Below are 25458 nucleotides of genomic sequence, written 5' to 3'. Positions count from 1 at the left end.
TTCTGCCCACCTTGCGTATCAGCCTTCCTGGGCCTCATGGGCACTGGCAGAAAACCCAATCCTCCTGGATCAGAGACGGAGGACTCTCTTGCCTGGCACTGCAGGCAGCGGGGCCACCGGCAGGTTTCATCAAGTCCCTCGTCCACACGTGCCTTAAACAGGCCTAAGCAGGTGCCCGTGTGGGCGGCAGACATCCCTGGAGAGGAGGGAGCCTGAGCAGGAACCTGATGTTTTAATGTTGGTGTGAACACATCTGCCCTGTGCTCCGAGGGAGGTACTATCTCCACCTGCCAAGGCCATCTAAGCATCCTTGAAAAGATGGACCTCCACTGGCGAGATGTGCAGAACTGGGAGAGACCCAAGCACACCATCTCCCAACAACCCTACCCGTGATTGTTTCGGTACACACGCTTGCACAAAGCTGCCAGGATTCTGCATTTTGACCGAGTCTTAGGAAACTCTACCCTAGTTTCCTCTGCACTGTTAAGAAAATCTGAGCTCTTGGATGCAAAATATCCTGGAAAGACTTGCCCTGTGTCTTCTGACACCCTCTCTTGACTCCTGATTCTCTGTGGCCCATTACCCAGTGTGAGGTTTTCATTAATTTTTTATTTATTTTGGCTGTGCTGGGTCTTTGTTGATGCTTAGGCTTTTCTCTAGCTGCGGTGAGCAAGGGCTATGGTCGAGTTGCAGTGCATGGGTTTCTCATTGCTATGGCTTCTCTTGCTGTGGTAGCACAGGCTCTAGGCGCCCAGGCTTCAGAAGTTGCAGCTCGTGGATCAGGAGTTGTGGCTCGAGGGCTCTAGTGCGCTGGCTCACTAGTTGTGGAGTCTAGGTTTAGTTTCCCTGCGGCATGTGGGAGCTTCCTGGGCCGGGGATCAAACCTGCGTCTCCTGCGTCGGCAGGTGGCTTCTTTACCACTGAGCCATCAGGGAAGCCCCAGTGCCAGGCTTCTCCTGGCCCCGTCTCCTCCTTTCCCTCCAGGCGCAGCCATCCCACAGTGGTTGACAGCGCTTCTCGGGCTGCCTCCCCAGAGAGCCAGTTCTTAACTGAGGATGCTCTCTGAGATCTGGAACTCTGGGTGGATGGGGAGCACCTGGTTACTGGAGTTCCAGAAGCTCTCCTGCGACCCTCAGGGGGCCAGGGCTGAGCACCATCACTGAAGGGAAGGTGGAGGGGTGGAGCAAGGGTTTCCTTCCAGTTACTGAGCCAATGACAAACAGGAAGAAGAGGCTGGGGTGCCCACAACCCCTTTGACCCGAGTCACACCTGGCTCGAGGGACCTCCCTCAGCCTGGCCTTCATGCCCCAAGCACTTGGCAGATTGCAGCCATGCAGGGAAATCTCAGGTGTGAGTGTAACCTCCAGGGTGGGTGCTGTGGCCAGGGCACCTCATGGGCCTGCTCCAAGTCAGGGGAAGCATGGTCTGCAGAGCGCCTAGGCCCTACGAGGTGCCGACAGAGGGTGAAAGGGCACAGTGACTCCTCCGGCGCACGTGGCTGGGAGAGCGTGGGGCAGAGGCCCTAACCAGGGGCCGGATAACCCGGAATGTGTGGTCACAGCTTCCCCTCCAGGGCTGGGCTCATCAGGACTGTATTATCACCCTGGAAGACCCACTCACCACGGAAACAGAACAGCAGGGTTGTGCACTGCAGCCTACAGGTTGCGGCAGCTGCTGGCCGGTGAGGGACAGGAGGTCAAGGACCTCAACGCAAGGCAGGTGGCTCAGCCGCCTCCCAGAGATGGGCGCAGAGCCAGGACGCATCCCTCATGTCCACTCACGAAAGGTCAGATGGGCTGAATCCCGGGTTCCCCTTATTTCAAAAGTTTTGTGCAAGTATGTACAAAGTAAACTAAAATTAGCATCCTGATGTCTTTGGCAAGTACAGTTCCTCTTTTCTTAACTATTTTTATTCATTCATTTTTTGGGTGCACTGGTTCTTCACTGCTGTGTGAGGGCTCTATCTAGCTGTGGTGGGCGGGGGTTACTCTAGTTGTAGGGCTCAGGCTTCTCACTGCCGTGGCTTCTCTTGTTGCAGAGCATGGACTCAGTAGTTGAGGCTGGTGGGCTCTAGAGCACAGGCTCAGCAGTTGTGGTGCACTGGCTTCGTTGCTCCACAGCATGAGGGATCTTTCCAGACCAGGGGTCGAACCCCCTGTTCGCTGCATTGGCAGGTGGATACTTATCCAATGGACAACCAGGGAAATCTCCAGTTCCATTTGTCTGAGCTGGGTCTCCTGGTAACCACTTCTCCAGTGCCTGATTCTACTCAAACCTTTGAGATTGTTAGCTTATGTGGCCCATGATAAATAGTCATAAATCCACTAGTGTCCACAAAAGCCTCTTGGCCATTCGGAACTGACGAAGATGTTGCCCACTCAAGGGATCTTCTCCCAGAGCTGTGGAGGAGTTTGCTGGGAGAGGGCTGGCCGGGGTGGGTTCACGGGAGGTGCTGGTCCACTCTCTTCTGAAGCTGAGAAAAGACACTGTTCTCAATGTTTTCATTATCCATGTCTTGCACCCCCCTGCAGAGCCAGATCTTACTTCCAAGTCAGACACCAAAGTGGCCACAAGGCCAGCTACTGGACCAGGCTCCAGGCTGCCATCCACAGCTCCTCCTGTGGGAACCACAGGGATAGTCAGTAAGGAGACCACCTACGTCCCAGCTCAGACAGCAGCCAAGGCTCCGGAACACACATACCCGGCCTTGCAGGACACGCCCGGTTAGTGCTGGCTTTGCCTGCTGGAGGACAGCGCAGCTCCCGGGGGCTGTTTCTGAGACGCGGGTGCAGATCCAGAGTAGGCCGATCACATCACACCATCCAATCCAAAATCAGGATGACTGCGTGACCCTCTGCCTCCTGCTCTCTGCCACAGCCTTCTCGCTCTGGCCTGTGCTCTATGCTCCACCCTGCTTCAGAGGGGAGAGAACTGTCTTGCCCCACATTAAGTTGCATGGCAGAGCCTTTGCTGAGAATCTGATTAAGATCTGCCTCCTCCTGACATGGGAGGACAGAGGAAGCTTTCTGCCATCTGGAATCACGGTGTGAGGGATGGGGGCATGCTCTCTGGGTAATCTGCATGTTCTGTAAATGTGCCTCTGATTCCTAAGCATGGCTCAGCATGGAAACAAGTGATCCTGGTTCTGTGCTAAAGTTAGTCTGATTTTGCCGGCTGTGAATCTCTCAAGGCTTTAATATGAGAGCCAAACTGTCCAGGAGTTCTCCTGCTTAGAGAAATTAGTGCCTTCAGGACCGTGGCAATAACTGAGCTGTAATCTCTTCCCTGCAGGTGCATATCAGAACAATCCCAGAGTTGTGACCGGTGAGTATTTTCCTTGGTCCTTTGTAGTTATATTTTATCTGCATCAAGTGGTGGTGTCTATGTTCAGGGGACCTCAGTGCCAGGGTGCTGGAAGGTCCTGACTTACGCCTGCTCTTCCAGCGTGGTCACCAACAGCTGCCCCTTTCACTCTCAGAAGTGTTTCCGTGTAGATGAGTTACATGATTGTGCTGTTTACAGTGTGTGCAGAATTCTAGGTTGGCTATTTATCTTAATGTTGGTAGGTTCTCACTGTCAGGCAATCGGTACAGAAGCCAGCGTCGGTGCACCACAGGGCCCCCTCGTGCAGCTGTTCAGGCCTACTAACTGGGGGCTAGACTCATTCAGGACCCACTGGAAAACCAGTTAACATGATTAAATGATATTCTGCCATGAGACGCACTTATCTTTCACAGGGAGTTAGCACTATACACTCAACAGCGAGAAGTTCTCGTCCTTGGTCTAAAAGGCATCTTTACAGAAGACACATGACTTTAAGGCTGGGAGAGAGAGAAAGTCCCAGAGAGTATAAGGAGGAAAATGGAAAAGTGCTTGCAAGAATGAAAGACAAAGAGGAAGGGAAGAGAGAGAGAAAAAAGGAGAGGGGAGGAAACAGAAGCAGGGAGAAATGCAAGGAAACAGAAGCAGGGAGAAATGCAAGAAATGCAAGGAAACAGAAGCAGGGAGAAATGCAAGTTTTCAGTGATTAAAAAAAACTATAATTTCAATGCAGGCAAAAATTAATTTCTAATTTCTATTCACAAGTTTCCTGGCTAGAGAATGATTCAAGTTTTTGTAGTTATATTTTATCTGCATCAAGTGTGTTCTGGGAAAAAAACCAAGTGGCTTTGGTCATTTTTGCATTTAGTTGATTAGAATGGTTTTAAGAATGATCAAAACATATGCCAATGCAAGATATTTTTAAAAGGCTCTCTGGAGAGTGTTTTCATGGAAAAACTGTGGCATTTAATGACAACGATGTTGAAACAAAAGTATGTTTATCATTTAAGAGGTGGCCAATAAGTCAGAGAGCTGACCAAATTTTTCTCCTTATGTCACATATTACATTAATCTTTCTACAGACTTTTACATTTTTTTAGTCATTTTCTTGAACTGTTAATATTTGCCCTGGGCTTAACAATTAAACGTTATAAAAGGCTGTACGGTAAAAAGCCCATCTCTGACTGAAAGTCCCCCTGCAGGCAGGCAGGAATTCCTGCTACTAGATTTCAGGGTATCCTTCAGAGAGAGTCAATCTGTAAATAGCATGTAGAAGATACACGATACAGGTAGGTGTATTATTTTCACTATTCTGCATCTTGTCTTTACCTAATGGTATGTCTTGGAAATTTTTTCATATCAATAGACGAAAAAACCACCTCATTCTTTCCAACAGCTCAGGATATTCTAATATATGGATTTGCCAAAATTTATCTAGCCAAAACCCCTACTGGGCCTTGGGGTTGCTTACATTCTTGGGCTACATAACAAAGGAGGACTAACTGGAAAACCTTATATCGCTTCACACACGTGCAAGGATGGTGGTGGCGCTGGTTTAGTCCCTAAGTCATGTGTGACTCTTGTGACTCCATGCCAGGCTCCTCTGTCCATGAGATTTCCCAGGCAAGAATACTGGAGTGGGTTGCCATTTCCTTCTCCAGGGGATCTTCCCGACCCAGGGATTGAACCCCCCAGTCTCTTGCATCTCCTGCAGTGGCAAGTGGATTCTTTACCACTGAGCCAGCTGGGAAGCCCATGTACAAGTATATCTGAAAGAAAAAAAATCCTACAAAATTTGAGGGCCATTTTTTTCCAAAGTGGATTTCCAAACTATTTTATTATGAGATCTAATCTGTATTTCTTTCCAGTTCATGACTTTCACTGGATTAAAATATCAAAAATTCTCTCCCTTATTCTAAAATGCCAGATAATAAACATTAACTGAATATCTACAATAGGCAAAGATAGCTCTGCTCAAGGAACTGTGGAAATACAGAGATTAAAAAAAAAAAACAAACTTTAAATCTTTTATGTGGCATGAATAAGATTTCTTTTCTTCCAGACTGCTTAATGTAGACACTAACTATAAGACAGGCCTAGTCAGCAAAGACATGAAAATGAGATCCATTTAAGTTTTATCGGCTAAGAAGATTGGAATTAAAACTAAAACCCTGCTGCTGCTGCTGCTGCTGCTAAGTCGCTTCAGTCGTGTCCGACTCTGTGCGACCCCATAGACGGCAGCCCATCAGGCTCCCCCGTCCCTGGGATTCTCCAGGCAAGAACACTGGAGTGGGTAGGTGTCTAGAAACACTTAGTGATGAACAGTTTCTCCAAAGTATGTCTGTCACACACAGTCCCAGCCACCTGGGCCCTAGGAGTGTGTCCCGCCGGTTACAAGAGGCAGGGACACTCATGGCACCTTGGGCGTCGGTAGGGGCTCCTATTTCTGCAGCAGTAAGCCACTGATTGATCATCTTTGGAAGATGATATAAATAATGCTTTACCATAGCAGTTGCTCAGTAGATATTAATGTTTTAATCAGTCCACTGGTATTACCAATATCAGTTCTTAAAAAATGAATCATGTAAATGATTATCATGACTTTTATGTATTTAAAGATATTTTTTGATGTGGACCATTTTAAAGTCTTTATTGAATTTGTTACAATATTGCTTCTGTTTTATGTTTTGGGTTTTTGGCCCTGAGGGATGTGGGGTCTTAGCTCCCCGACCAGTGACTGAACCTGGACTGCCAGGGAAGTCCCTTTCACAACTTTTAAAAGTGGCTCTTTTCGTGCAACAAAATGGTAAATAGTAAATGTTCCATAAGTGAGGGAGCAAATACTCATTGGAGTTTGAGGGCTCTAACATTTTAATACATGTTGAGGGAAATGGTCCTCATTTCACTGTCTTCTATATCTATGCACTCACTAGGCAGCCTTGTTTTGTAATCAATAACCTTATTCGATGATTCCAATGTCTGTCTCTGCTCCTTACCTAGGCTATTTTTGAAGATTCCTGGTTGTGAAATGAAAGGATAGAATGTCAGCTACAACGGCGTTTACACTGCCATATCCATTTAGTGCACCCGAGGGGAAGGGTTCGTCTTTCAGACTGTATTATACCTCCATCTCTCAGAGCAGAAGTACATCTGCTGCAGTTTACATGCTCAGCCTTTAAAGGGAGCTACTTCTATATCATATCATTTGTCTGTTCAAATGATACAAATTGAGCTCCCATCTTGTGCCAGACATGGTCCTAAGCTGCAACAACATGCAGATTTCTCATTAAAAAGCAAATGGCACTTTACACGTCCTTCAGCTGCAGTTCAGTTCAGTCTCTCAGTTGTGTCCAACTTTTTGTGACCCCATGGACTGCAGCATGCCAAGCTTCCCTATCCTTCACTATCTCCCAGAGATTGCTCAAATTCATGTCCCTTGAGTCAGTGATGCCATCCAACCATCTCATCCTCTGTCATTCCCTTCTCCTCCCACCTTCAACCTTTCCCAGCATCAGGGTCTCTTCCAATGAGTCGACTCTTCTCATCAGGTGGCCAAAGTACTGGAGCTTCAGCTTCAGCATCAATTCTTCCAATGAATATTCAGGGTTGATTTCCTTTAGGGTTGAATGGTTTGATCTCCTGGCAGTCCAAGAGACTCTCAAGAGTCTTCTCTAACACTACGGTTCAAAAGCATCAATTCTTCAGCACTCAGCTCTCTTTGTGGTCTAATTCTCACATCCATACATGACCACTGGAAAAACCATAGCTTTGACTAGATGGACCTTTGTTGGCAAAGTGATGGCTCTGCTTTTCAATATGCTGTCTAGGTTGGTCACAGCTTTTCTTCCAAGGAGCAGTGCTTTTTAATTTCATAGCTGCAGTCACCATCCACAATAATTTTCAGGCCCAAGAAAATAAAGTCTGTCACTATTTACATTGTTTCCCCATCTATTTGCCATGAAGTGATGGGACCAGATGCCATGATCTTAGTTTTTTGAATGTTGAGTTTTAAGCCAGAATTTTCACTCTCCTCTTTCACTTTCATCAAGAGGCTCTTTAGTTCCTCTTCACTTTCTGCCATAAGGGTGGTGCCATCTGCATATCTGAGGTTATTGATATTTCTCCCGGCAATCTTGATTCCAGCTTGTGCTTCATCCAGCCCAGCATTTCACATGATGTACTCTGCATATAAGTTAAATAAGCAGGGTGACAATATACAGCCTTGACGTACTCCTTTACCTATTTGGAACCAGTCTGTTGTTCCATGTCTGGTTCTAACTGTTGCTTCTTGACCTGCATACAGATTTCTCAGGAGACAGGTAAGGTGGTCTGGTATTCCCATCTCTTTAAGAATTTTTCACAGTTTGTTGTGATCCACATGGTCAAAGGCTTTAGCGTAGTCAATAAAGCAGATGTTCTGGAATTCTCTTGCTTTTTCTATGATCCAACGGATGTTGGCAATTTGATCTCTGGTTCCTCTGCCTTTTCTAAATCCAGCTTGTACATCTGGAAGTTCTCGATTCAGGTACTGTTGAAGCCTAGCTTGCAGGATTTTGAGCATTACCTTGCTAGCATGTGAAATGAGTGCAGTTGTACTGTAGTTTGATCATTCCTTGGCATTGCCCTTTTTTGGGATTGGAATGAAAACTGATCTTTTCCAGTTCTTTAGCTTGCAGAAGTTTAATGGTTTAATTCCATCAATTAATCATTTATTGATTACCCACTCTGAACCCAGCACTTCCTATGTGCTCAGTATAGGAAGACACAAAAGAGAAACCATTGGCAGGGACTAAGGTGTTGACATTCTCATTTCATAACTGCTTTCAGCGAATGCAGGCACACAGCATGTCAGAGACCCTACCGTCTGCCTGAGCTAGTTTGAAGGTACTGCCAAGAAATGATGATTCCCTGGATATGCACAGAGAACACTTTTTAAAAACTGAAGTATAATTGATTTACAATATGTTAGTTTCAGGTGTGCAGCATTTTTGTAGATTACACTCCATCCATTCATGGCATTGAAACACGTATAATATCATATGCGAAACGAGTCGCCAGTCCAGGTTCGATGCACGATACTGGATGCTTGGGGCTGGTGCACTGGGATGACCCAGAGGGATGGTACGGGGAGGGAGGAGGGAGGAGGGTTCAGGATGGGGAACACGTGTATACCTGTGGCGGATTCATGTTGATATATGACAAAACCAATACAATATTGTAAAGTTAAAAAAAAAAAAAGAATAGCCAGCTACCAATAGATGATTAAAAAAAAAAAAAAACTGAAGTATAGTTGATTTACAACAATATGTTAGTTTCAGGTGTGCAGCATTTTTGTAGATTATACTCCCTCCATTCATGTTATTACAAGATAATTGTCTGTAAGCCCTTCTGCTGCACAGTATATCTTTATTGCTCATCTATTTTGTGTATGGTGGTTTATATCTGCTAATTCCCTATCTCTGATTTGCCCCCCTCTCTTCCCTCTTTCCTTTGGTAACCACAAGTTTGTTTTCTCTGTGTCTGTTCCCGTTTTACATATACATTCATTTGTGTTACTTGTTAGATTCCACATATAAGTGATATCATACAGTATTTCTCTTTCTCTGACCTATTTCACTAAGCATAATATACTCTAGGCCCATCCACACTGCTGCAAATGATAGAATTTCATTCTTTTTTATGGCTGAGCAATGTTACACTGTACATAAATACCACCTCTTTATCCATGCAGCTGTTTGCAGACATTTGGGTTGTTTCCATGTCTTGACTTGGAAAACAGTGCTGCTATGAACACTGGGGGCACGAATTAGTATTCTCTGTCGACTTGTTGATGGTGGCCATTCTGACTGGCATGAGGTGGTACCTCACTGTGGTTACAGAGGACTCCTTCACCCACACTGAACATGGTCCACTGGCCACCTCGGCTGTCTTCTCCACTGCAGACCCAACATCACCGTAGGCTGAAGGCCAGGCAGGGGCTCCTGCCTTCTGGCCTGTGCAATAACCATCTTCTGCTTCCTCTCTCAAGCTAATCCTCCTCCCTTCTCTGTCTCATCAGATCTCTTTTCCTCTTTCTCCAACCCACGCAGCCTGCTAGGAAACATAAAAGGTTGGAAAACATGACAGTTGATTTATTAATCCACTGTTTTGGCGATTCTGGTTTCAATCTCTTTACTAAATTTGGTGATTCTTGTTTCAATTTCTTTACTACATTTGCCTGGAAATAACTGGGGAAGGAACCAACTGTCTGAGTTCCAGGGGCTGAATTCAGATTGCTTTGTCATATCATTGGCTCAGGACCCCTCTTTGTACTTGAGTCTGAGTCTGCAGCTTCTATTCTCAGTTAGAAACAGGAAGCAGCACTGTGAAAGTGGAACTAGAGTTAACACTAGCTCGCCTTTTCCAATAAATCTCTCCGTGGACAGTAAATGCATGCCAACCTGATTAGTCAACGTGAAGGAATAGTTTACTGGAGGGTAAGACATCTCTGCTAAGAAATTTGTCTTTTAGTCATAATGATGATTAATGTTAAATTTAGAAGCTCAGAACAACGTTCACTAATTTCTCATGTTTTCTCTTATTCTTTTGGAATAGCTTTTCTAAGTTTTATTTACTTAGGTAAATAAAAGTAGTCTTGTTTTTGTAACTTTAGTGTCTCTTCTGATTGGAGCGTCATTGCAAAAAGATCGGGGGTGGGGGAAAATGCAAACTTTTTAAAAAAGAAAATAAAGTTATCTACAAGCCCAAAGAATTACTTAATACTTGGCATATATTCTTCAAGACTATTTTGTGTATATGGACACATACGTGGCTTACTGGAAATTCTTTTATTTATTTTTATCTCAACCAGCTTTTTCACTTAAGACTTTGTAGACATCTTTCTGTGTTAACAAATGTAGATTTCAAAGTTTTGAAAAGCTGAATAATACTCCATTGTATGGGTATGCCACATTTCATTTAACTGTCTACTGATAAGAGAGTTAGATTAATATTTAAAAAAAATTATTTTAAACAATGCTTTAGTGACTACTCCTGTGTATGCATTTCCCCTTTTCTTAGAATACATTTCTAGAAGTGAAATTAGAGTCAAAAGGAATGGTCTTCTCTGAAGCTTCCGTTACACATCACCCGTTTCCTCTTCTAGCCTGTAGAAATCTGGGTATGTTCCCTCATCCTATCTCTAGCTGTTTTTGAGGACAGTTCTAGTTGAAGGCCAAGTCCTTGCACACACAGCTGTGGCTGTCTGTCTAGGCACAGGTCTGAAAAGCTCAAGGCTCCAGGTGATCAATATGCCTCCTGGGCCACAGTGAGACTCCTGGGTCCACAGTTGTTCAGGTTGTCACCTTAAATTTTTTAAAATTTAGTTTATTTTTGGCTGTGATGGGTCTTCACTGCTGTGTGCACTTTCTCTAGTTGCAGTGCTCAGGCTTCTCGTTGCAGTGGCTTTCCTCCTCATGGAGTACGGGCTCTAGGGCCTGCATGGGCTTCAGTAGTTGTGGCTCCCGGACTCTAGAGCACAGGCTCAGTAGTTGGGGTACTTGGGCCCAGGTGCTCCACAGCAAGTGGGATGTTCCCAGACCAAGGATCAAACCCATGTCTCCTGCATTGGCAAGTGAATTCTTTACCACTGAGTCACCAGGGAAGCCCCAGATTGTCATCTTAGACGCAGGGCACGTTGGTGATTTTTGCAGGGAGATTTCACAATATTAAAGCAAAATGGCCAAATCTGCTGGGAGCTTCTGATGGATACAAGTGTTTTAAAGAGAGTACTGTTTCACCTGCTCCTGGGCCCAGCCCTCTTGCATCCACGTGAAGGTCCCACCCTCCCTAACAACTCCCAAACAACCACTGTGGCTGTGCTGCCGGGAAAGGAGTGTCCTCTCTGCCCTGATGTAGAACAGACAGAACAGCGTGGATCTCAGGATCTGTTAGTAACTGTGAGCTGGTTGGGAAGGCATCTGGATCTCCCTGCAGAAGCGTAAACTGTACAGAATTTTCAGGCTCAGAAACGCTGGGACTTTGAGCAGGGTGCCAACTCATTCTGCTCTCTTTCCAGCAGCCGTCTCAACTGTCACCGTGCTCTTTGTAGTATGCCTGGTGTTTCTTCTGGGACGTTGCCTGTGGTCAAGGTGAGTAGCACAGGAGACCCATGCTGGACAAGATGCTTCCTCCCCCAAGAGCAGGGTTGCATCTGATGACCTGGCTCTGCCCTTGCCAAGGAAGACCATTTCCTGGCTGGAGGTGTGAGTGCTCCCACCCACTCTGTGCTGGGCAAAAGGGGTGTCCAGGCCAAGTGGTCACTGAGTCAGGCCTGTTCCCTTCACTGTCCAAAGGCAGCCTGCAGGTCACTGGTCAGAATCTGGGCAGCCAGAAATGAATGGACGGCATGGGGCCAATTCACCAAAAGCCAATTCAGAGGGAAAGAATGTGCCAAGTAACCGATGTGATGGACGTGCAATTTGTATGATATATTTACGGATTGTTCTTCTTGAATGTACTTGTTAAATACGGGCACACGTCCCCATAAATAGGTTTATACATGTTGGCCTTGGCATTTCTAATACTAGAAATTCTATATTTCAGCAAGACTGTTTCTGCCACTTGCTGAAATTTCAGCTTTTATTTTTCTAATCTTTAGGCATTTTTACCATTTCTTCATAAAAGCCTTAAATAGCATATTAGCCTTAATTCTGTACTTCCATCAGTTGGTGACCAGTATTTTACCATTCCATAGTGATATGGCTGTTCCAGACATATCAGGTGTGTTGAAACTAAACTTTCAATCACTAGTCACAAAAATTTCTTCCTAAATATTATATCAATATAAAGATTATACCACTCTTCGAGCCTAACTTTGACAAAATGAATATTCCACGAAATGGCACTGCAAAGCCAAAATATAAAACAGCCATCAAAATATTCACACACATCTTCAAAAGCTATTAATATCACCCTATGCAAAAAGAAATACCACAAACTTCAGAGTCTAGAAATCAAGAAAAGAAAGCTGATATTTTACTTAAAAATTCATCAAAAAATCCCCCTAAATGCTAAAATATTTGCAAAATAGAAAATTACTTTCAAAAGGATTTTAAGAATATCATTACGGTTAAATAATTTCTACATAAAATGTATATAGAATTATTCTTAGGAGATAGAATATATTCACTGATTATATTAAAAAAGAATAAATATACAATCTTTTTAAAGAAGACATTAAAAATATATTCTTAAAAAGAATTTGTAAATTTGATAAATATGGCCAATAAATATGCTCCTAAAAGGAATACAGCAATATTCACTGACTGTATTTATGGTACGAGTCATGAATGGATCTTTAAGAACTGGTAAACATTGCTACTTGGGCATGTGGTGAGCTGATTCTTTCCATAAGCTGATTAATTTGCAAATGGGTTATTAAGTAGATTAGTGATTCGACAAATTGGGTTTTAGAAAATTGGTTTTATAAACTGGCCTAGAGTTCTGATTTATAGTTTAGGCCTCACTCCAAGGAGCTTGAGTGTTGACTCTACAATGTCCTGAAACTTGCTTCTTCTCAGGAGGCAGACTGTAATCCACAGGTCCACATAATCAGGACCTAAAACACACTTCCAGTGACAGGTGGGGAGGCGTGGGATGAAGATTCTCTGCATCCCCTACTCCTGGCTTCTCAAGAACTGATTATTATATTTGTTTATTTAACATTTACTAAATAAATGTCAGGGCTTACCTGGTGGCTCAGATGGTAAAGTCTCTGTGTACAATGCGGGAGACCTGGGTCCTATCCCTGGGTTGGGAAGATCCCCTGGAGAAGGAAATGGCAACTCATTCCAGTACCGTTGCCTGGAAAATCCAATGGACAGCGCAGCCCCGTAGGCTACAGCCCATGGGGTTGCAGAGAGTCGGACATGACTGAGTGAGCTTTATAACCACTACATCACTTTTATCAGGACTGCCAATGCTGGCTTGGCCAGGCTCCTCGTCACTCACTCCTCCCATGGCACCTGGCACTGGAACCACTGCCTTTTGGCAGGGGGTTGGCAAGGCGGGGGGAGCTGCCCCCACAGTGCTGGTAAAACTTGGTGGAAATGCAAAATAAGACCTAAAGACCGCCTGTGAGTGGAGGCAGTCTAGGTGCTCTCCATCAGAGTGTCCAAAAGGAACTGTTTGTTGACACAATCTTCTCTGTCAATTATCCTGCTTTCCAGGCGAGCCCACCAGACACCCGGTGTTGAGATGGAGAGCATGGAGAGTGTGCCAATGACCACGGGGGCCGATGCCAGAGGGGAGGACACGGAAATCCACCCGCATGGCCTAGGAGGCTCCGGGGACGCTGAGGCCAGCAGCGGCCGCAGTGAAGGCCCAGCTCTTCCCCAGTCAGAGAGGACCTAGGGAAGACTTGGGGCGCTGGCCCCAGGGGAAAGACCCCCAGGGTGAGGAAACATCCGGCCTTCATCTTACCGACGGCCCAGGTCCAGCATCGCCCTTACCGGTGGGTTCTCTGGGCTCAGGACAGATGCCCGCCGTCCGCCTGCCTTGCCTGCCCGCCCTGGGCGTAAGGCCCAGTTCCCAAAGTCCCAGCCGTCAACAGTTACCCAGGAGGGAGTGAAGGCCTCAGGGCTTCCTATCAGGGCTTTTATTTCATCATGACATTTATTCAGGACAGCTTGTCCACTCGATTCAATCCCATTCCTCAGCCTGACCAGCAGGTTACAAAGAGAAGAAACACACCCGAGGCTCCAAGTGAGCTACAAGACTCCTCCTGGATTGGGAGGTGTTAACAAGGATGACACCAGCATTTCAACTCGTAAAACCTTCTCTCGGCCAGGTGCTGTGCGTGCATGGAAAGGGAGCAGAGAGACTGTGCCGAGTGGCTCCTCTAGATTTAAGGATTCAGAAAGAAGAAAACTTGGTGACGTTTTTCTATAGATGTGCATTTATATTTATATCCTTGTCTTTTATATCTATGTATTGTAAGGTTTGTATTTTGAAATTTGTTCCTTGTACAAACAATATAAAATGTCTATTTTCAATTAAAAAAAAAAAAAGATTGCACTGAAAGAATCACTGACGAGAAATGTACCAGAAAGAAAAAAAGGAGATCAGGAATGCAGAGTCCCGCATGACTGAGGTCAGCTTTTCTGAAAGAAGGAAAAAGTCTTGCCTGCAGCCGAGTCAGACTGTGGCTTTGGAGAATTTCCGGTAGCGTTTCTACGTGAGAAGCACGTGCGTGTCTGCTGCACACGCTGTTCCTGTGTTCTTTCCTCCTTTGGTGTTTACGTTTGTTTATAAAATCATGGGCCTTGTCCCAGCTCTTCATTTTACAGATGGGAAAACTGAGACCTAGAGAAGTGACTTGCCCATTTACTCATGCAGAGTCTGCACAGAGTCGGATGGGGGCAGGTACAGGGGCGGGACTGTAAACCAGGTGTCAGCCGCCCCATCACATGGCCAGGGTAGCCGGGACGGGGAGGTGGACTGGAGGCAGAGCAACCAGTCCACCCGCTGCTGGGGCTCTCAGTGTTCCTTCTTGTGAATTTCTTCAGGTCATGAATTTAGATGCCTTCATCAGGGCTGGTGAACTGGGATGACCCTGAGAGATGGGATGGGGAGGAAGGTGGGAGGGGGGTTTCAGGATGGGGAACACATGTATACCCAAGGCTGATTCAGGTCAATGTATGGCAAAAACCACTACAATATTGTAATTAGCCTCCAATTAAAATAAATTAATTTTAAAAAAAGAGTGAAGGAAGAAAGGGTGGGAATGCTAAATAGCTGGTGTTGGGGATTTCAGAGATGTACCATATTCACTGTCTCTTTCAATGAGCAGGGAACACTGCTAACACTCGAGCTGAGCCTTACATACACTTGGTTATCTGGTTATCCTTACATAGCAGCAGCAGCTGGTGGATCAGAAGTTAAAGTGTCTGCCTGCAATGCGGGAGACCTGGGTTCAATCCCTGGGTCGGGAAGATCCCCTGGAAAAGGAAATGGCAACCCACTCCAATATCCTTGCCTGGAGAATCCCATGGACAGAGGAGCCTGGTGGGCTACAGTTCACAGGGTCACAAAGAGTCGGACACGACTGAGTGACTTCACTTTTACTTTCTTTTATCCTTACATACACGGGTTACCTACACTTTTTTGTTTCTCTCTACAGCTGTTTGTCCCTAAGTTTCTAGAGTTATTAATGCTTGGACCCAGTTTGTTCTTTACAAGAATTTTTAAGTGCACGACCCTTGTTATTTTTAAAACTTATTTAACAGGAACAACATCAACAAAAAGGCACATGTTCAGTGGAGCCAGGGATTCGAAAGGTTTCTATAAGAGTCGGAGACGACTGAGTGACTTCACTTTCATGCATTGGAGAAGGAAATGGCAACCCACTCCAGCGTTCTTGCCTGGAGAATCCCAGGGACGGGGGAGCCTGGTGGGCTGCAGTCCATGGGGTCGCTAGGAGTCGGACACGACTGAGCAACTTCACTTTCACTTTTCACTTTCCTACATTGGAGAAAGAAATGGCAACTCACTCCAGTGTTCTTGCCTGGAGAATCCCAGGGACGGGGGAGCCTGGTGGGCTGCCTTCTCTGGGGTCACACAGAGTCGGACACGACAGAAGCGACTTAGCAGCAGCAGCAGCATGGGATGGAAGAGGGCTGGGTCACAGGGCTAGCTCATGGATTTATGCACATCCTCCTGGGGAGAGTGAGTGATGTGATGCTGTGGAATCACCTGACTCATGTCCAGCACGAAGTCTGCTGTCCACCAAGCACCAACCAAGTTCAAGCTGGGTGAATTATATGTCAAAAGTTAGATCTAGACATAGCAGCGAGCAGAGCTGGGTGGAGCTGGGGTCTAAAAGGGCCAAGAGGGCTTGGGTAGGGACAGATCAATCACTCACTCAATGAGGGCTTTTTTTTTTTCCAGTCCAAGGGATAAAATGAATTCTTTTACCAGCTGGTGCAGTCCTTCTAGGGGAAGGTTTAAACAACCTCTATAATGCCAAAACATACCAAGGCCCCAGAATGCATCCATCACGCAGTGAACATCTTGGAAAGAACTATGTGTTCATCTTTGAATTCTCTCAGAGATTGACACACTGCCCTGAAGGTCATTAACAGATGCTAGATCAACAAACTAAAAGATTCCATTGGAGAAGGAAATGGCAACCCACTCCAGTATTCCTGCCTAGGAGATCCCATGGACAGAGGAGCCTGGCGGGCTACAGTCCATGGGGTCACAAAGAGTCGGACACGACTGAATGAACGATTACACAATGTATCTCAGGCTAAGACCCTATGGGTGCCTATGATTTCTGTAGCCCATTTTAAATCATCCCTTTAATAAATTCTCAAAGTCCATAATTCTTCACAATCTATATAAAAGAAAAAAATAGGTTAATTAAAATATTCCAAATAATAAAATCAAAATAAGGTCAAATGTTCTGAGAGCTGGTTCTCAGGCAGAGTTAAAAGGAGGTAACCTGGGGACACTCAGCACCCAGCTGCCTATCCTTCTCCGACGTCTCCAAGCACCTCGAGTTCTACATGTCCCCCGTTTCTACATGCAGACAGCAACTGATCCCAGAGGGCTGGCCTGGGCGGACACCAGGTGCCCAGAAGTGAGGCGTCATCACGGAGACCACAGCAACCTACCCGGGAGGGCAAAGGAGTGCACGTGGGGTCTCCGGTGCCCTTCTTCTGTTGCATCAGGACTTGTTCCCATCCCCTCACACCTGTGCCCATGCGCAGGCCAACTGTGAGTTCTCCAAAACCACCACTTCCCATCCGACCTGGAAGCCTCGACTCAGCCAACCGGGAGGGTCCTGCAGGTGGACCCGATGTGATGCCGCCTCCTTCGACCTGTCACCACGTGTCGGGCCTCCCCAGAAGCAGCTCCAGACCACTACTGCTTGCTGCCCTTGGGGGCTGACTGGGCTCAGCCAGGCAGGTCTGCTCTGCACGTCGTCAACTTGTCTGCATTCCGTTAGTCGCTGGGCTGAGCTAGAAGACCTGAGAAGACCTCCCTTGTGTGGGGCCCTAGCGCTCCCTTGCATGAATGCTCCATGTGGCTAGCTTGGGCTTCTTCACAGATGGTGGCCTTGGGACAGCCAGACCACTTCCAGGTGAAAGAAGAAACTGCCAGGCCCCTTAAGGGTGGGGACTGCCACATCTTATGGGCACATCTGTTTCATTTCATTGGTCAAAGCAAGTCGCTGGGCCGCCCAGACTCTCGGAGATGTGGTGGGCTGACAAAAGAGGAGGGAAGGAATCAGGGGAACCATCTGGGGAGATTCTACCTTGGTACTGCCCAGGGCCAGCATTTGTCTTTCCATCCTTGGTAGTCCGTAAATGCCAAGGAGTGTTGGATGGATGAGTGAGGAGAATGATAGGAGTCAGCACCTGCCAGGCACTGGGAAGAGTCCATCTTTTTATTTTTAGTGGAGAAAGCACACAGGACTCAAAAGGATCTGTGAGCTCTACAGGTGTTAGAGGTCTTGAGCCCAGATGACACTGTCAGTTGGCTATGAACCTACATAATTCATATTTTTCCCTGCTCTCATTTCCTGTCCTACACAACATTTGTCACAAAGAAAACTGCCTATCATCTTTTTTACCTTGACTTGATCAGTAAATAAGACTTTCGTCTTTATAAACTCTCTTCTAGATGTTAAAAAGTAAGAGAACAGGGACCAAAGGGGCACATTTAAGGGTGGTTACATGTTTCCAACTGACTGATCTGCTTCAATTCTGGCCTCAGAATTTCAAGAACGTAGCTGAGAATCTTGGGTTTACTTGTTGGTTTTCCCATAAGTCTTGAAGGCAAAGAAACCAGCTCAATTCAAATCAAAGCATCCCCAACACCTCACACTGTCAGGAACAAATCAGGAACTCAACATGTGACATTTTCACAGAATTTATAAATATACGGTGTTACAAGTATAAAGGAGTCATGGTTCACTTTTCTCCCCTAGGGTCCTGTCTATGAACCCACCCATTCTACTTCTCTGGACCTGAGTAACCTGGGGTGTGACGCTCTGTCTTCTCCAATTTGTCGTTGTTGCTCAGTGGCTGTCCCGTCCGACTCTTTGCAAAACCAAGGACTGCAGCAGGCCAGGCTTCCCTGTCATTCACCGTCTCTCAGTTTGCTCAAATTCATGTCCATTGAGTCAGTGATGCCATCCAACATCTCATCCTCTGTTGTCCCCTCCTCCTGCCCTCAATCTTTCCCAGCATCAGGGTCTTTTCCAATGAGTCAGCTCTTCTCATCAGGTGGCCAAAGTACTGGAGCTTCAGCAACAGTCCTTCCAATGAATAATCAGGGTTGATTTCCTTTAGGATGGACTGGTTGGATTTCCTTGCAGTCCAAGGGACTCTCAGGAGTCTTCTCCAACACCACACTTTGAAAGCATCAATTCTTTAGGGCTCAGCCTTCTTTATGGTTTGACTCTCACATCTGCATGTGACTACTGGAAAAAGCTTTGATTAAACACACCACTGTTGGCAGAGTGATCTGCAATCATGTTGGAGACCTCTCGCCCACACGCAGAGAGGCTGATATCCCCTTCTCCAGCTCCCACCAGGGTGCAGATCCAGACCCACGTGAGGCCCATCGGATGCCCTCACCTGGTGAGAAGCACTGAGTATGGAATGAGCAAACACAGCAGAACTGATGGAGTGGCAGCCGGCAGTGCTTTGGAGGCACCAAGTGGTTGTCATGCTGCCGTTGTCTTAGCTCTCCAGGCTGCCTCAATTCCTCCCAGCTTTCCTAACCTAATCCTCCAACTTCCTGTGATCCTCCGAGCCCCCAACATTCTTCCATTGCATCTTCTTTCCTTATTACAGACTGTTTCCATCACTTGTCACCAAAGCATTCCCACCAGAATGATTTGGTAGTAGAAGCAAGTATTGCTAATCACAGAGAAGTAGGGAAGGAGGAATAACTCTGAATCATGATCTGCCTTACAGATGACAGAAAAACAGCATAAGTTCTGCCAACAGCCTGAGATGGAGCAGGAGTGGCCTGGAATGGCACACTCACCAACTGTGCAGCTTTGTGGTTCTCCTACAACCCCCTCCCCTGCTCCAGGGGTTGCTGTGACCCTAGGTGGTTCCAGGACTGCTCAGTGACTATTATATAAACAAACCGAAACAAAAGCAGCCTTGAAGACTGAAGGTTGTGCAGGGACTGGTTGCAATCAGCAGAATCTTTGGGTCCTACTCAAGTCCCAGGCACTACCCAGGGGGCCCTTTCTCATGGACTCCATCACCATGAACTTGGTTATCTGTACAGGACTGTTTCTTCACGTATTTGGGCAGAGAGCCAAAGGCACTCATTACAAAACTCGCATGGAATCTTCAGAATACCCTCTGAGAAAACCGACATCAGGAGGGCGCCAGAGTTGCTCTAACTCCAAGAGGTCCAGCGCCCCCTGCGCTACATGAGGCTGCAGTGTCTCTGGTCTTCCAGAAACCTCTAAGGTTTCCCAGAAGCCTTAGAGGCTGCTCAGCTTGGGGGCTTCCCAGGGGAGAGCTTAGAAGGAATTCTAGCTGCTACTCTGAGTATGGCAGCTGTATTTATTGTGAGTAAAATTTGGTTTGAAGAATGCCATGGCTGAGAACATCTGAAAGCCTTCTATGCTTTGTTTCCGACAGATCTGGGTTTTCGGAAGAGCTCTAGTGCCAACCGTCGACGTGCCGGTGCTGGAAACACCATGGGTTTGGAGATCACACTGGTTTCAACCTGAGCACTATGTTACGTGCTACTGATCAACCACCCTAGAGCCTGGCTCACCACCTGCTCCCCCAGGCTTGTCAGGAGAGCTGAATAAGGTGACACTTGGTGTCCCAAGTGTGTCTACCAGGCTCATAAACATTGAAGTTGCTTCCTGGATAAGGTCAATGTAAATACTGGACAACCAGGCCCCAGTGGCTGCCTGCTCCCTCCCTCCTTCTCAAATGAGTTCCCACTTTGGGGTATTAATTCCCTTCCACACTGTCGTGTGCATCAAAGGAAGTGGACCTCACCCAGACTCCAGGAAAGCAAATCTGGATTACTCTATGCATCACCAACTCCAGCCCACATTCTGCCCTCTACGGAAATATTCTGCCCAGGACTCCCCTGTCCTGGGTCAGGCTTGCTGTTTGCTAGGGAAGGTCCTCCTCATCCTGACTGGCCCTTTACTGTGCTGGGATTCAGCCTTCCTGCAGCTTCCTAAGGAAGGCAGCATGGTGGATGACATGTTTACATGTAAAAGCGTCTTTATTTTACTGGTCCTTTGGTTGGGTTTGGGATGCTAGGCTGGAAATCACTTTCCCTGGGTTCTGAGGTGCAGCTCCTCGGTGTGGAGTTGCATAACCTGAAGATGTTTCCACTCCTGGACCTTTGCACACAGGTAATGCTCTTCCTGTAGGATCTCCATCTCTGGCTCGCTGGAGGTCTATCTTCATATATTTTGCTGATCATTTCAACCTGCAAACTCATAATTCAGTTCTGGGTGATTTTTCATATTAAAAATGAAAGTTGCCAGCTTGTTTTCTTTTTGCCAAACTCCTTTGGCATTGAGATGCTCAACCTCTTAAGGCGGTTCTGATCACGTGTCTCCTTTCAATCTTTTGTTCAACTTCCTATATTATTTTTTCAACTTCTTTCTTTCAACTATTCTATTGGTTTTTCATTTTATACTTTTGTCTCCAAATACACACACACACACAACTGATCCTGTTATCTCATGCATACACTGTCTTCTCTTATTCTTTGAATACATTTAAGAGATTTAGATTTTTCTTTTCCTTGTACAGACCATTTCTTTCAAGTTGATTCTTTTCTGTTTTGATATCCCACTTTCGTCTTGGAGGCTCTTTTCAGATGGCTGGAGATCCACATTTGGTTGGTCTGCGGCTCCTATTTAAGGGTCGAGCACTAAAAACTTATTTGAAACCCTGGGCACTTGGGTAGTCTGATGCCGATACGGGTTCCAGGGGGCCAGTCACCCAAGGAATCTACATCACTGTGGGTGTTTCACTGAAGTTGGGTCTACTCCCTACAGAAGTTGCTGGTCTCCCATCTAGCATGTGCATGCATATGTATAAAACTAGGATGTTGATTCCTAACCACACCCCTACCAAGGGGACGGTGTCAGGAGATGGGGCCTTTGGGGGTGATGAGGTCACGGGGTGAAGCCCTCGGGATGGGATCAGCGTCTTGGGAACAGACCCGAGAGCTCCCTGCTCCTTCCTCAGGTGAAGACACAGTGAGAAGATGCTCTCTGTGAACCAGGAAGCAGGTGCTCAACAGCCAGGTGCCAGTGCCTTCCCCTCACACTCCCAGCTTCCAGAACTGGGAGGAGTTGGAGTCTGAAGGTTACAAGCCTTCTGCTGCAGCCGCCTGAGCTCGAGACGATGACGGCCTGTGTCCACCGTGGCCCTGGCCCTCAGGTGTGCCTGGTCTCTTTCAGGAGAGCCTCCTGTTTCATCCTTCCTAGAGACCAAAGCTCTGGATTCCGCCAGGGTTGAGGACGAGACGTTGCCCAGTTTCACAGGACAGCAAGGAGATGTAACTGGCTTTTATTCAAACTCTCGGCCACTGTTCCTGCTCCACCTTTACTCCTAATTCCCGTGGTCCCAGCACCATTAAGTCCCGCCCCTTGTCAGAGTTCTTGGGCCTGGGGAGCTGTCAGTCATCACTCACTTATCTGCTTCCCAACCTCCAGACTCTTGTGGCTGTCACTTTCTCCCTGTTGTCTTTGTCCGAACAGGTTTATGCCTTTAAAAAAGGATCCTATTTGCTGTCCCTGAAGTATGGCTTCAGGAAGCAACCAAAGTACACATGTATGACTGGTCTATGATCATGTTTGGTTACCTAAAGGCCCCATCCACGTTAGCCCCCGCAGTCCAGCTCCTGGCCTCACTGAACTGACCATGCTAACACCGCCTCTGGCTTTGCAACTTTATTCCCCACCTGTGCTGGTCTGGGCAGTGCTGGACGCTGAAGCCACTTCCACTTAAACCCCTTCCTCTCCTGAATTCAGCAGCAACTCCATCTTTGGGAACTGGCTGTTGCCTCTTCAGAGAATGCTCTTCCTTTCTCAGCTCAAGCCTGGTGTTCCTCTGTGCTTTCTTTTCTGGACACTATGGTGGAGTGGACTCGTCGAAACCCTCATGCTGGTCTTCCTCACCCGCCACTTACACACGACAACTCTAAACTGCTTCCAGTCCATGCCAGTCTGCTGACCTACAGACCTGTGTCCCCATCAGCAAACCTACTTGGGTTTCTTATAAGCACCCAAACTTGGACAAGTCAAAACCAAGTCCATCAGTGTTTTTACACAAACCTACTACGTCCCATGTTTTCTGTCCCAATGAAGGGTACCCTCACCCACACTGCAAATGAGCCAGAAACCCAGGGGTCTTGTCAGGATTCCTACCACTGACTTATTACCCTCAATGAAGCCCTAAGTCCTACTGATTTGACCTCTTTAATCCCAAAAGCAGAAGTTCTCAGAACTCAGTGCACATCAGAATCACTTGTAGGGCTCGTTAAACATCAACATCAACCACATGTCCCTCAACAGATGAATGGATAAAGAAGATGTGGTACATATATATACAATGGAGTATTATTCAGCCACAAAAAGGAACAAAACTATGCCATTTGCAGAGATGTGGATGGACCTAGAGGCTGTCATAAAGAATGTGAAATAAGTCAGAAAGAGTAAAACCAATATCGCTCATATGTGGAATCTAGAAAAATGGTACAGATGAATTTATTTGCAAAGTAGAAATGAAGAGACAGATGCAGAGAACAAACGTATGGATACAAAATGGGGAGGGGAATGGGATGAAGTGGGAGACAGGGACAGACGTATACACAGTGCTATGTGCAAAACTGATCGCCAAGCACAGGGAACTGTACTCAATACTCTACGATGATGTAAATGGGAAGGAAATCCCGAAGAGAGGGGATGCGTGTATATGTACTATAACTGATTCACACTGCTGTACAGCAGAAACTAACAGCATTGTAAAGCAAAGACATTCTAATAAAAAGTAATAATAAGAAGAAGAATACTAACTGCTGGCCTCAGTCTCATGAGTTTTGACCCTGCAGATGTGGGTGAGGAACAGAATGTGCATTTGTATCAAGGTCCCAGGGGATGTGACACTGCTCACCTGGGGGCCACACTCTGAGGACCACTCACTAGAGGACAAGCCCATCTCACTGGACCACTTGGCCTGTGCTGGTCCGGCCCAGCAGATGTCATTTCTAGCTGAGATCAGGACTCTGAGCCTCTTAACTGAGCTGACCTTCCCAAAACATCCTCCAATCTACAACTGGAATGCTCTTCCTGAAAAGGAAATCTAATGTCTTACAATTTCTCACTGACTTCTCATAATTTTTGAGCACACCACCCACACTCCTTCGTGTCCAGCGCCCTTGGTGACCTGGCCCTCCCTAGCCTGCTCCTACTGCACACATGCCCCAGCCAAACACATCTCATCTCTCCAAACATTTCCTACAGGTCATACCTTTAGTGACTGCAATTTCAGTTGCTGATATTCTGTGATATTTTAAAATTTCTCTGTACCAATACTTTAGGTTCATCAAATGCTATCACCTAGTTTTTAAAAAAAAATCTAAAATCTGAAATATGCCTTGAGAATAATTATATGAAAGGAAAAAGTAATGCATAATCTACAATGCACTATGATATTTTAACACTATTTCAAGAATAATTTTTATTTCCAATAACTTCTAAACAAACGGATTACATGACATAACAGAATTTGTTTTTATATCGCTAATTCTGCATCAGAACCTCTATATACATGATAAAATCAAAGAAGATGGAGACAAATCAGAAATCCTAACTTTGAAATAAAATACTAGAACTTGCTATTAAGACTGAACATTCTTAAACAGCTGAAAAAAGATCTCATTTAAGCTATCAATGAGAAGGGGTTACTTAAAAATGAATGAACCAAAGAAAAATATCTGGAACTAGCTTATAATTATTTTCCTTATTCTCCCAATTTATGTGGTGTAAAAACAAAACAAATCTCTACAGAAAATGTGCACAAAAACACATTCACAACTAAATGAAATCAGGGAAGCCCCATGTTTTAAAGACTAACCTTTATAAAGGAGCTAAAAGATTTTCATTTCCATGCAGTGCTTAGTTTATATTTTTGAATAACACTTTTATTTTTTTCATCTAATCACTCATTAAAATGATAATGGATATTTAACACTTATATACACGGGTATGGGATTAGAAGATGCAAACTATTATGTATAAAGTAAATAAGCAACAAAGATATATTGTACAGCACAGGGAAATATAACCATTTTTAATAACTTTAAATGGAGTGTAATCTATAAAAATATTAATTATGTTGTACACCTGAAACTAACATAATATTGTAAATCAACTACACTTCAATAAAAAAATCTGTAATAAAAATAAATAGAATATAATTAACTTTATAAGTATATTTAACAAAACTATAAATTCTATATAGGAATTTCTATCTTAATAAACTGATTACTGATTTCCTTAAGAAACTAAAATAAATAACATTTCTATTTTTACTGTGTATTTAAAAATTATTTTTCTATTTGAAACACACCAACTATTTGATTTTACTGACATTTTAGAAATTCTTATATGACACTTAAAAAATAAAGTACCAGTATCAATTCCTGGATCCTATTATTTTTTAAATAAGTACCAAAATCCTAACACTGGTGTTTACTGTGGCACCATGACCACAAACACGCTTGCCCTTCACGTTGCTCCTTCTTTCCAGAAGCTTCTCCCCTTCTTTAGTGGGCAGCTAGCCATTCACTCCAACATTAAACACAGCTCCAGCACCACCCATTCTGGTGGTCCCCCACCCTCTACTCTGATGGGCGCCTCTTTGGCCCCAGGGCAGCAGTGCGGCTCCAGCTCTGGACGCCCACCTTTAAACCCCCACACGGCATCACAGTCCTGACTGCCCTCTCTGTGTCAGGACTGCATGTGATTCCAGACACCCATGGTCGGGCCTGCCCAAGAGGTGCTCAGTGGAGGCCTAGGATATACTCCTCCAACAATCGCAAGCACCCTCCTCTCCAGTGAGCAAAACAGACTTCCAG

At 45.6% G+C, this 25458-nt stretch overlaps 1 protein-coding gene across 10 annotated transcripts in view; it reads left to right on the top strand.

Annotated features, from left to right (window-relative positions):
* IL15RA (interleukin 15 receptor subunit alpha) overlaps positions 1 to 14376 on the top strand; it is a 36526-nt gene extending 22150 nt beyond the window's left edge. For 3 of the 10 annotated variants that reach the window (XM_086334787.1, XM_086334781.1, XM_086334783.1), the window contains 4 exons: positions 2532 to 2723; positions 3292 to 3324; positions 11381 to 11450; positions 13530 to 14376. In XM_086334787.1, coding sequence (XP_086190913.1) covers positions 2532 to 2723; positions 3292 to 3324; positions 11381 to 11450; positions 13530 to 13713 — 479 coding nt within the window. In that variant the 3' untranslated portion in view covers positions 13714 to 14376. Of the gene's footprint in view, positions 1 to 2531; positions 2724 to 3291; positions 3325 to 11377; positions 11451 to 13529 lie in introns of all 10 variants that reach the window. The other 7 variants (XM_086334786.1, XM_086334780.1, XM_086334782.1 and 4 more) reach the window with 3 other exon arrangements.
* Positions 14377 to 25458: the final 11082 nt, after the last annotated feature.

Source organism: Bos grunniens, chromosome 13 (genome assembly GCF_055505025.1).
Source record: "Bos grunniens cultivar Pamir isolate PY7600 chromosome 13, Bosgru_T2T1.0, whole genome shotgun sequence".
Lineage (NCBI taxonomy): Eukaryota > Metazoa > Chordata > Mammalia > Artiodactyla > Bovidae > Bos > Bos grunniens.
Note: the sequence above shows the minus strand (reverse complement) of the source record. Positions and strands in the feature narration are given on the sequence as shown.